The sequence below is a fragment of the Bactrocera dorsalis genome, chromosome 2, assembly GCF_023373825.1.
Source record: "Bactrocera dorsalis isolate Fly_Bdor chromosome 2, ASM2337382v1, whole genome shotgun sequence".
Classification (NCBI taxonomy): domain Eukaryota; kingdom Metazoa; phylum Arthropoda; class Insecta; order Diptera; family Tephritidae; genus Bactrocera; species Bactrocera dorsalis.
The window spans coordinates 78,387,808-78,400,245 of NC_064304.1; the positions used below are offsets into that span (position 1 = coordinate 78,387,808).

Sequence of the window (12,438 nt, forward strand, 5' to 3'; positions counted from 1 at the left end):
GCCTTTTTGAGTAACTGCTGATTGGCGTCACCCTGATTGTGTTTTGTTGCCAGCTCAAAAAACAGATCAGGGTGCAATGCCAGCTGACAAGCGAGAGAGCAAGAAAAGAGATTCTGATCAAGTTATCTATGCTATTCAGCTTGACTTTTGATTGCAGACTGATTTCACTATCGCTTTGTGACAAAGTTCGTCCCATCGTATGTGCTCGTTTTACGCTCTTCGTTTGTGCGTGTTAGTGACAATCCGTGTGTATACGTATACGATCACTTACGCTCTTTTAGCACCTGCTATGACTTTGCCCATCCCTGGCCATTATCTATGACTCTGCGATGAACATCAAGTTACGGAGGAATGTAATTAATTTTTTTCGCAATTTTTCTCAACTTGTTATGCCCTTCTCTCCGTAAACTGATATTCCCCTCATCTAGCCACCGTGCGCACTTTGCTAACTTTGCGGGCTAAAAATGTGCCCATCCCTGAAATAGGGGATTCCCCTTTTAACATGTATGCACACATTCAAGCCGTGCGTGTCAAGTAAAGGGTAATTTGTCAAGTAAGTTGCATGCGAGTGGTTGCGTTCAAAGTTCGTAATAATATGGCACCGAAAAAGAAGCTAACTACTTTTTATTAAAGAGAAAATGCAAATTATTAATGTTTTCGAAAAAGAAAAGTTATCAGTACGTGGAATTGCAAAAAGGTAAAGTATGGTGAGTCCAAAATTTAACTTGTAGATACACATTTCCTTTGCTTTAAAAGGTTCAATATTGGCAAAACGCAGGCTGCTGAAATTAATAAAAATAAAAAAACAATTCATTCTAAATGGGAGTCTGGATCTAATATTCACCAAAAGCGAAGTTTCCTTAAAGAAGGCGGCTCGGAAATAGACAGGATGTGTTTTCATTGGTTCGCTAAGGCTAGAAGTCAAAAAATTCCGATTTCTGGTCCCATTTTGAAAGCAAAAGCAATGGAAATTGCAGGAAAACTGGGTGTACCTAATTTTAAAGCTTCGGATGGATGGCTAGATAAATGGCGATTAAGGAATAATGTTTCCTTCAAATGCATATCTGGTGAAGCTGCAGATGTGAATCAGGATGATGTCGAACAGTTTCAGACAAAGCTGCAAACTCTGTTGAATGGGTACAAGCCTGAAGACATTTACAACGCCGATGAGAGTGGGCTTTTCTTTCGTGCCTTACCGGACAAAACCCTCGCTTTTAAATTTGAAAAATGTATGGGAGGTAAGCTATCAAAGGAAAGACTCACAATTTTGTTCTGTGCTAATATGGCTGGAGATAAGGAGCCGCTTTTGGTTATAGGGAAAGCAGCCCGTCCTCGATCCTTTAAACATGTTCCAATTGCAAAACTTCCGGTGGATTGGAAGTCTAATAAAAAAGCATGGATGACTCGAGAAGTGATGAACGAATGGCTGCAGCAGTTCAATCGAAGAATGAAAGCCCAGAATCGAAAAATTATCTTGTTTCTAGATAACGCGGCTTCTCATCCAAACGAATTAGACTTGACCAACATAAAAATTTGTTTCTTGCCACCAAATACAACGTCAGTTAGCCAACCCCTTGATCAAGGTATAATCCAAAATTTTAAAACTTTGTATAGAAGCTTAGTTTTAAAACACTTGATAACTAAAATTGGCGATACAAGTTCTGCCTCAGAGCTCTCAAAATCGATTAATGTACTGGAAGCTGTGTATTTTATCAAAGCATCTTGGGATAAAGTGGAAGCCACAACAATCCGAAACTGCTTCCGTAAAGCAGGATTTTTGGAAACCTTAGAGCATCCTTCAGATTTTGATCCCGAAGATGACATTCCACTGGTAGTCTATGCTAGGCTTCAGGAAGGACTAGATTTGGCAAATGATTTCGAAGGTTTTCTCCAAATAGATCAAAATGTTTTCACTGAGGACAACAATATAGAAATTCAATTTGACCACCAACCAGATGATACTATGGACTTAAGTGATTCAGAAGATGAACCTTCAGAAGAAATAAGTGACCCCATAACATCATATGATGAGGCTTTAAAACTTGTTGCGCGCTTGAAACAATTTGCAAAAAATGATTATGTAGTTTTTCAGCAGGTTAAAAATATCGAGAGTCACTTTGAAAATTAAAATTTCAAATCAAAGCAATCAATGTTAAAACAAACAAGCATCACACAATTTTTTTTATCAAACTGGTCGATATTGAAATGTAAAGACTTGTACAATGTATTTAATTGATATATTTATGTATGTATGTATATGTAATACTAAAGTATTTAAATATTCTTTACTTCGAAAAATTTCTTAAATAAACTACAATGAATTTTATATATAGTATATATTTTTTGACCTCATCCCCTGCAAGCGGACATCTCCCATAACCGGACAAAAACACTGCGACCGTGGGTATCCGGTTATGAGGAATTTCACTGTATATACAAATTTTTCCTCACTTTGCTTTATACTATTATTCTCCACTTTTGTTACTTATTCTATTTATTTATATTTTTTTCAATTTGTTTGAAAAGAAATTGAAGTCGGGTGCGTACGCGGATTAGGCCCGAGATGGTATTTTAACCTCCTGTCAGTTGAAATCTAAATAAAATGATTAGTGCTTTCAAAGAAAACTTTGCACTCAAAATTGCTCAAATTTGTTTGGGACTATTTACATACTGATTAAATTAAAGAATTTATGATATGTGCTTATAATAATATTTTAACACTTCCGGAATGTACGAACGTGTCAAAACAGTCCGATGGCTAAATATTGGTAAGAATTGTACGCGTGCTTAAGATATCTACAGCCATCGTCATAGCAAAAGTCGTTGTCTAGTCAACATTCAGTGTATATGTATAATCTCTGCATCTATATAAATTAAGATGTAAATTTAAGTTGTACATATTAAAAGTGGAGTGTATCAAGCAATCACACGTAGAGATGGGCTGCCGACAAAGCAATTGTATTCTACTATCATTACTTTTATTTCTTGCGTTCAAAAGAGTTGCTAACTTCGAAAGCAAATGGTAGAGTATTTATAAAAAAAAAATTTCGAGAAATAAATAAGACAAAACCTTTTGTGTATTTGTTTTCAAATAACTTTTATACATATTTATCGTTTTCAGTCCTTTCGAAATCTATCAGCAATATGGAGCGGATCCCGGGGTCTACGTGTCCTCATCCGCAGCGGCAGCATTTGCAGAAGTAGGTGTAAGGAATCCTGTGGTTAACAAGAATTACGATATTAGTCATGTGGCCAGAACCATTGTCCCCAAATTGGATGATGTTATTTTTAGTTCAAAAGTTTCCGATAAATTCCGATGCATTTTGCCGCCCTTAGATTGTGCAAGTGATTCAAAAAACTTTTTATATAGAACATTTGACGGCTCGTGTAATAACTTTGAATATTCGGGCTACGGAATGGCAACTTCTAGGTATGTACTTTTAACTTTTTTCCCTTAGATCTGAAATTATGAAAAAAAAACTCTGGCAAAGATGGTGATCTTAATATTAAGGTGCCGCATTCCGAGTCGATTTTCCCATAAATAACAAAGGAATACAGTGATTTTAACGATTTAGAAAAAAGGTCTTTTTTATATTTTTCACAAAATAATGCTTCCAAATCGAAAAAAGTCTTCTTTGCCGCAAAACTTATCGCTTTTATGATGTTATGAGCACTATGATTATTACATGTTCATTAAATGTAATACTTACTTATTTCCTCAACTTTCATAAGACCTGGTTGCGAATATAATTTAATAATTTAATTTAATATTTCGAACTTTTTGTTTTTCTGGAAATATATATTTTTTCATATTTCTTTGATTGAAAGCTTTTCTGATCCATAATATCAAAGAGCTCACTCAGAAAAGATGTTGGCTTTTTATTTGAGCTAAAGAGTTTTTTCTGTTTCGACATTTCTGTAAATTCTTCCAATCGCAATCGACTACAGCGATTTTTACGGCAAAATATAAAAATGATGACTAATAAAAATCCTCAATTGTATAACAGAAAAAGTTAAATGTTTTCAATACATTCAACTATGTTAGTACAAAAAAAAAGTCAAAAAACGGATATTTTAAAGTTGAAATATTTTCTAAAAAATATAACACATTGTAAAAATTAGCTTGAACGGTTTAAGGTTGAACTAAGGCTGGTTTTGCAAAAAATCGTATTTGGTCGTTTTTGAAGATCGTTAAATTCTACAAGAACAATTTTCATTTACACAATACAATAATTTGTTCAAACATATTAATATCTAAACTAGGAAAATATTAACGTGTTATTTACATGGTAAATCGAAAATGATAACACCACTTATGCATATTAAGAGCTCAAAATAAGAATATGAAATATGTATATAAATATATATATATATATATATATATATATACATATATATATATATATGTATATGTATGTATATCATATTCAGTATTCAGTTGTTGAAAGTACTACACCCATGAGACATGACATTAAACATAAGTTTCGCCGTTCCAAATGATTAAATTATGTTAGGTAATGTTTTCATCATAAATCCATATATTACATTTTTGAAAGGTAATCAAACACATTTACAAGTACACAACTGTTATTATTATTATTATTATTGTTATATATCATTAATGTTTGGGTCAATGTGTGAGAGTTCACATCGTAGTGGTGAAGAGTGATCCATCTTCGGGTGTTGGTATTCCTCTTTTTTTGAAACACAACTGACAAACAAATGGTTGTATACCTCTTAGAATTTACTTTCTGCATTGTTCTTGTGGTATGGTATGTACAAATAGACAACCATTTGCTTGGAACTGCTGCATGCACGAAATACTTTTGTTTGTTTCGACTCATCTTGAAACACCCATGGGGTTGACGCCTGTTTATTTTCGGGCTCATACACGTCAATCTACGATTAATAATGTCCCATAATGACAGGGGACATTATGTCATAGACCTATTTCAAAGCATTGCTATTGTATTCTTTAATATTTCTCTTGACCATTTGACACGAACATGTTTTTGAGCTGTGGTATAGAAAAACTCAATGTTGGATAACAAATCTTCAAACAATATTGAATATATGCTGGTCTCCATAATGTCTATAGTTGTCTCAACCTCACAATAGGTCACATGACGATCTTGCAATATCAATCTGCGCACAGCATAATATTTTGAATGTAATTCCATCTTTTAGGCACTCGATTAACTGACAGAATACGATCAAATACATACAAAGGATAACTTTGGGTAAGAAATTGGGTAGAAATTAGTGCAAAATTATTGATTGGTTGGCTTAGTATATAAAGCACGCATTTGAAGCTTTATATTTTTTAATCGTCCAGATTTAAAAGAAAAAGGTATTCAGGTTTTTGTGTTTCATGTTATCGAATAGTACGAATTTAATATTAATGCGACGGGACAGAAAAAATGAAAAATGTGTCATATGGTTATTTTTTCTTAGTTATATTTCTAATTAAGATTAATCTTAATCTGAGATTAGGGAAACGAAAAAGCTGCATATATAGCACACCACTTGAAAAGCATAAACTTGGTAGTAACAGAGAAAGCGATTATACCATCGTAAAATACAAATTTTTAGTACAAAAAAAGTTTAAAATATTTAAATAATACTCATTGGAAAATTAAGTGATATAAATTCTTAATCTACTATATTATGGACATTCAAATTTATGTTTCTTTTAAATGTGAATTAATATTTTAAACTGATATTGGTGTAAGGTGGTATTGATTAACACAAAATTCAGTCCTATACTATTTAAAACTTTGTGTAGTAGAAAGCTGAATTAAAAAGGCTTCTGCAAAGTGTAATATTCATCTTATGGGATAAAAAAGGTGGCATCTAAATTAATTCCGCATTGCTTCGAAAATAATAAAATTATTAAAATTTCAAATTTAGATACGTCAGTTAATATTCATATGTATGTCCATTCTTTTTAAATATTCTACAGATATAAGCGGATGTTGGCGCCAAAATACGGTGACGGTGTTTATTCTCCAACAGCTTCAGTTACAGGCGCACCGTTACCTAACGCACGGCTATTATCATTGGGTTTATATGGCGAAACTTCCTTACCAGATGACTTTCGAACGATGGCATTTCTTCAATGGGGTCAGTTGGTGGCGCACGATATGACAAGCTTTCTTAAAGCGAACATTACTGGTAACTATCATTCATATGAGCATGATCTTTAAAATACAATTTAATATAAATGTCAGTAAATTTTTATGTAAATTAATTATTATGTATATTATTTATGCGATTTTCAGGAGACTGTTGCTTACAACCGGAAAACAATTCTTGCTACCCAATTTTTCTTTATCCCCATGGTCCAATTACTCAGAGTACGTCTAAAAAATGTTGGCATTTTGAAAGAAGTGCTTCAGATGCGGACACTATGTGCCATGAAACTGGTTCGCCTTATTCAGAAAAAATAACAACGACTTCAGCTTATTTGGATCTGTCATTTCTTTACGGCAACTCTAAGAGTGAAAACAAAAAATTTCGTGTTTTTAAAAGTGGTTTAATGAAAACTAGTTTAGTGAACAATCGCAATTGGCTGCCATTATCAATGAATCCCGAAACTGACTGCGGGAAAGACATTTACCAATGCTTTATTCTGCCCGATATGCGAAACCAATTTATACCTACAATCGCAGTGTTACATACGATCATTTTGCGCGAGCACAATCGAATTGCAAAAATTTTGGAACGTTTTAACCCTCAATACTCAGATGAACGACTCTTCAACGAAGCAAGGAAGATAAATATTGCACAGTACCAGAAAATTACATTTTACGATTGGTTGCCGCTACTTATCGGAACATCGTATGCTTACAATATGCACTTAATACACCACACGACGAATTATGAATATGTGGACGATTATGCACCAACGGTTAATGCTGCGCCTTATGCAGAATTTGCCGCGGCTGCTTTCCGATATTCACATAATCAAATACCTGGATGGTTTTCGTATGTATTTAGATAATAATTTTAGTTAATTTAAACTCCAGTATTTACATAATTTTTTTAAATACTTAATAGATTAGTCTCATCAAGACGAAATTTCAATCGAACTTTGCGATTAAGTAATCATTTTGATCGTCCCGAGAATTTGAATTTGATATGGGATAGTGATAACTTTGATTCACTTATCAGAGGTTTATCTACACAACTCCAAAAGCGTCCGGACAGTAATATAGATAAAGAGGTATATTAATGTAATAAATGTATATTGTATTTACTACTCTTTTTTTCATAATTTATGAAAAGAACTTTTCGACATATTTTATGCGCCTTTCATTAAATTACTTAATTTTCATTCTTCTGGAACATGTCGTCCAAAGTATATAACATTTGTTAAGCCTACATAAAAATTTTTTTATAAAAGTACTCTTTCCTTCGATATGGACTACAAACACACTTATTTTCTATATACTACTTGTATATATTGATTCACAATAAATAACTTTAGTATTCATAAGCTTAATATGTAAAGTACTACGAGTATACCAATATGAAGTGTACTGAATATGTTCGGTTTCTCGTCTACTACTATAATATTACGACTTTGTTCATAATTTTTTAACTCTTCATTTATTTTTCAAAATCTATGTCGTCCGCTTCAAAATAAGCCACCTTTGGCCCCAATACACTTCTGCCAACGTTTTTCTAATTCTCGAAACAGTTGTTACAGTCAATTTCTGGAACAGTCTTTAATGCGCGTAGCGATTGACGTTTTAAGAATGCAGTATGCGACGGTTCGCGTAAAAAACGTATAGCACCCAAATATGAGTAGTGTTAATTGTTGACAGTTTAGACTGTCAGAAGGAATTCGGTGTGCATCTTGATAATCGAAGACAACTGTCAACATATCCTTGAATTTTAACCTTCTTTGACGCTATTTTTTCGGCTTCGGCTCACTTTTGCCACGATATTCAGCCGATTTATTGTATGTTTCCGGGTCGTAAGCATGGATCCAGGATTCTACGCGACGCTGTTTTTCGAAAAAAACGGGTGATTTTGGAAACAATTATGCTTTCACTTTTCTTTACATTATAAAATGGGTTTCACTGATCATTCCGATATTTCAACGATGCGATCTCTGACTGTTAATCGTCGATTCGCAAGCACCAATTCCTTTATTTTATTGACCTGTTGATTTTCAGTTGATGTTGACGGCCGTCCTTGACATGATTGGTTGTCGACGCGTTCTAGACCCTCTCTGAATAATTTGTACCAATCAAAAACACTTGCTATCGACAAAAAATTATCACCGAAGGCCTTTTTCTACATTCTGAGATTTCGGCTTCAGAAATTTGATTTCGCACACCAAATTTAATGGAACTCTTTGTTAAATAAATTATCTCATTCTAAAATCGTCGAATGCACTTTATGTACTACAGACAGACAAGCACATACTAAACACCAATGATTACTTGATGTGACATTTGTGACTCAACAAATATAATATGGGGGCCTAAAATTATTAATTCTTACTGATTTATCTTCCCATTACATATAAAACAGATAAAACATTACTTTGACCGCAAAAGCTTTGAAGAATACGGCACTGACTTGAAAGCAATTGATATACAGCGTGGACGAGACTATGGATTACCCTCTTATAATGATATGCGTGTATACTGTGGTCTTTCTCGTGCATACGACTGGGCCGGATTTTCAAATGAAATATCACCAGATGTGAGTATAAATATTACAGAATAATAATGGGAGTTTTTAATTAAAATTTCTCGGGTTTCAATTGTCAAGTCTACCCTGAACGGGGTATCTTAAGTTGGACTATGATTTTTATTATACCCTAAAAGAAAACTTCAGAATTTCACCAAGAAGCTTTTTGGTGTGACAAGATAAATTTAAGAAGTTTAGCATAACTCCAAAGAAATATTTTAGGTCTGCCATACGAACTGGACGATCGGGCTTGTAAGGAAAACCCATTCATTTCATTTAATGAGATATCTTCACGAAATTTTGGATTATTGTCCAGGCCAATGATGTTATTTTCGAAGAAATTCGTGATTGTATGGAGTCTTTAGTATGAGTGAATGGTATTATAGCTTCGTTAACGTTAGTTAAGTGAATGTTTTTTTCTTTTTTATAGTCTTACAACATGTTGCTACAGAGTATAATAGTTTTGTATACTTATGGTTGTACGTACCACCTAAAACTAAGCGAGATAGATATAGGGTTAAGCATATAGTACATATGTACATAAATGTTCCGAATGATGAGACAAGTTGAAATCGGGTTGACTGTCTGTCCGTTCGTCCGTGCTAGATGTGAGTTGAGTAAAAAGTGATGAAACTTGGTATGGGTATGGCACAAAAAAATTACGATTTCGTAGATGGGTGTAAACGGTTCCCTGCCACGTCCACAAATCGTCATTAACCGAAAACCTATAAAGCCATGACTAAGCATTAAGCAGTAGCGAGGGGCATGTGTGGGCAAAATATATTGAAAAAGTGGGCATGGCCCCGTCCTCTAATAAGTTTACTATATACAATGGCTCCATCGCATAATCGGACAATAGTTTGCCTGATATTAATGTGCTCCAAACACAAAGAATCAGAATGTGTTGTTTTAATAAATACTCCTTAGCGTATTTCAACCTTTTGTTTTTATTCTGAAGGCTAATATAAGTTTTTTTCTTGGAACTCTACCATGGTAATCGCATTTGTGTAACATATTTTTGAAAGGATCTTTTGTGACTTACTTGATAACGCTCTTCTCGCACAGATAATATTTTGCCCTGACCTTCTCTGCTTCTATTGGCCAATTTGAACTCACCACAGAATGACTTGATCACATCATAGATTGTGGATTTGCTTCTTCCTACCAGTTCAGCGATTTCACGGTCGGTTTTACCTTCACCATTAAATTTCACTATTAGTTGCTTTATTTCGACCAAAGTTTGATTTTGATTATCAGACAAACTCTTGTTCGATTATGCGATGGAGCCATGGTATATCTCTTAAGCCACTTAAGCTTTTAGTAGTTTTTAGCAGTATCATTATATAAAGAGTAAGTGGGGTTATAATCCGATTTCATCCAATTTCACACTGTATATACAGACTTCTGGTTATTGACTTCTTCGACCATTTCGATTCTTTTTTGGCGATATTCCAGGGGAACAGGGAAGTCGAGAATGTTTAACTGGCTTGTTATTTGAAATTTGTATGGAAACAAGTTTAAGTCATCATGACTTATCCGTTGTAATGACTGGTGCTAACTCCAAGGTGCGCCGATAAGTTGAGAACCGAATAAAAAAATGAAGTCGACTACTCACACAAAAAAAAGTTATTACAGTTAGTTTTTGTAGAGATTAAAAGCGCTTCGATGAAAGAGTGGCAGTGTTTTCTTTCTGATTGAATTTTGAATTGAATTTTTTTATTACTATTATTTCTTTCAGAAAATTATGTTTATTGAAAAGATGTACGCCTCTCCAGATGATGTAGATTTAGCTATTGGTGGTTCCTTGGAATCACACGCACCTGAATCCATTCTTGGACCCACATTTCAGTGCATAATCGGACGTCAATTTGTCAATGCTCGAACGGGTGATCGTTTCTTTTTTGAACGTTACCAACCTCTTAGTGGATTTTCGAAAGGTTTGTTGCGCTTTTCTATAGTTAATGCATTATACATATACATAATCCAATATATGCAGTTATGTGAACCATAAAGCGGCGTTATTCGAAAAAACAAGCATTACAAATTACCCACCAATTAAACTATAATAGATATAGTAAATAAGTCTATTTGCAATTTTTTCATTATTTTCATTTCATAGATCAATTGGCTGAAATCCGTAAAGCTAGCTTAGCACAATTATTCTGCAACAATGCCGACTTTTTGCAAGATATTCAAACTAATGCTTTTATTTTTCCTAATATTAGGTGAATATATGATATTGTCTTTATAATTAAATTGTATACAATTATGTAATCAACAAATATTACACTTATTTTTTATTAATTTTACAGAAATAATTTGAGAAATTGTAAAAGTCTCCCTCAAGTGGATTTATCAAAGTGGAAATCACCTGCACAACAAAAATCTAACTCAAATTAAAAAAATATGTTTTATATATGTATGTACATAGTATGAATATTTTCCTATCGCAAATAATATTAAAAATTATATGTATATAACTACATTCGATTTTGCGTTAGCAGAAAAATGTATAATGACGTTGAGTATAACACGAATGCTAACAATTTCAGAAATGTGTAACATACGGGTATTATATTACTCTAATCTTATACCTTTTATATTATTTTAATAAAAAATTGAATTTATAACTCATTTATAAAAAAAATTTGTGACGAATGTTAAATTTTGTAAGTAATGGAAATTTTTCGGAAAGTTATTCAATTCAGAGTATTAATATCACGGCTTTAATCTAAACTTATATAAATTTTTATAAAATTCCGTATAGCAAAGTAAACCAAGAATGACAAACGACAAAATTCCGCCAAATTTTTACCGTTCATTTTTCGTTTTATATGTACATATGTGAACAGGTTTTACAAAACCAAATTTATGTGGAAGCTATACAGATTTGGTTTTATTTCTATGTTGCCACCTCTTATTCTATAGCTTATCACGTCACGATGGCGCATATTGTTTTTACCATTTTTGAAAGTAAACCCTTATTGTAGTAGGAAAAAGGAGACGTCAGCTTTACATACTATATAATTCTACTCCTCAGTACAAAAATTATAAGAATGAAACCAAATTTTGAAATTTGGCAAATTTTAAAAAAAAGTAAATGAATCTAACTACTCTTCTAGTGAAGACAATCATACTTTGTTTTAGAGTTTAATAAAGGGCAACTCAACTTGAAGAATATTAATAGTTTTATATGTAAATTTAATTAATTTTTTTTTTTTTTATTGTATGAAATACTAAAATAAAAATATCGACACCTCATATTTGGTGACGTTTGTTTTACTTAAAAAAGGAACATTTGAGAAGGAAAGAGTTAACAACAATATATCGCTCATTTGCTGCAAGACCGGCATAATTCAAAAAACGTGATTTTGGAGTTAATGCTGCAGAATTGTTCGTTATATCATACTTCATGTTGAGTGAAAAATTCATATGAATACCTCTTATATGCTCCGCTTGAGAAGAGGTGTAAGGTTGGAGTCACCGTGTAAGGTTGTAGTAAGTTGAAAACTTTAAACGCGTTTTCTGCCGAATCGATCTTTTTGACTTATGCCGGTCTTGCAGCAAATGAGCGATATGTATAAAAACTGTTTGAAGCACATTTACAAATATACTAGCGTACCCAGCCCGCTTCGCCGAGCTTGATTTTGCATTTTTGTTTGAATACTCGTGCATGTCTATGTGTTGAATTTTGATCGGGGTCTAACAGGTCGGTGATGTGTCAGTCTAATG

General features: G+C 33.2%; 1 protein-coding gene across 2 annotated transcripts; it reads left to right on the forward strand.

Annotated features, from left to right (window-relative positions):
• Positions 1 to 315: 315 nt before the first annotated feature.
• Positions 316 to 11,857, forward strand: LOC105223157 (peroxidase). 2 transcript variants are annotated; one of them, XM_049448270.1, is made up of 9 exons: positions 316 to 697; positions 3,122 to 3,430; positions 5,963 to 6,174; positions 6,282 to 6,987; positions 7,060 to 7,225; positions 8,545 to 8,718; positions 10,445 to 10,643; positions 10,826 to 10,931; positions 11,019 to 11,857. In XM_049448270.1, the coding sequence occupies exons 1-9, from the start codon at positions 639 to 641 to the stop codon at positions 11,104 to 11,106; spliced, it is 2,019 nt and encodes a 672-aa protein (XP_049304227.1). In that variant the 5' UTR covers positions 316 to 638; the 3' UTR covers positions 11,107 to 11,857. The 2 variants fall into 2 exon arrangements, with proteins under 2 accessions (XP_049304227.1, XP_011199103.2); XM_011200801.4 differs by lacking the exon at positions 316 to 697 and adding an exon at positions 2,789 to 3,022.
• Positions 11,858 to 12,438: the final 581 nt, after the last annotated feature.

Coding starts and splice junctions, on each gene's coding strand:
- LOC105223157 (XM_011200801.4), top strand. CDS start 2,937: ATGGGCTGCCGACAAAGCAATTGTATTCTACTATCATTACTTTTATTT. Junction 3,431..5,962: donor TACGGAATGGCAACTTCTAG/GTATGTACTTTT, acceptor AATATTCTACAG/ATATAAGCGGATGTTGGCGC. Junction 6,175..6,281: donor TCTTAAAGCGAACATTACTG/GTAACTATCATT, acceptor TGCGATTTTCAG/GAGACTGTTGCTTACAACCG.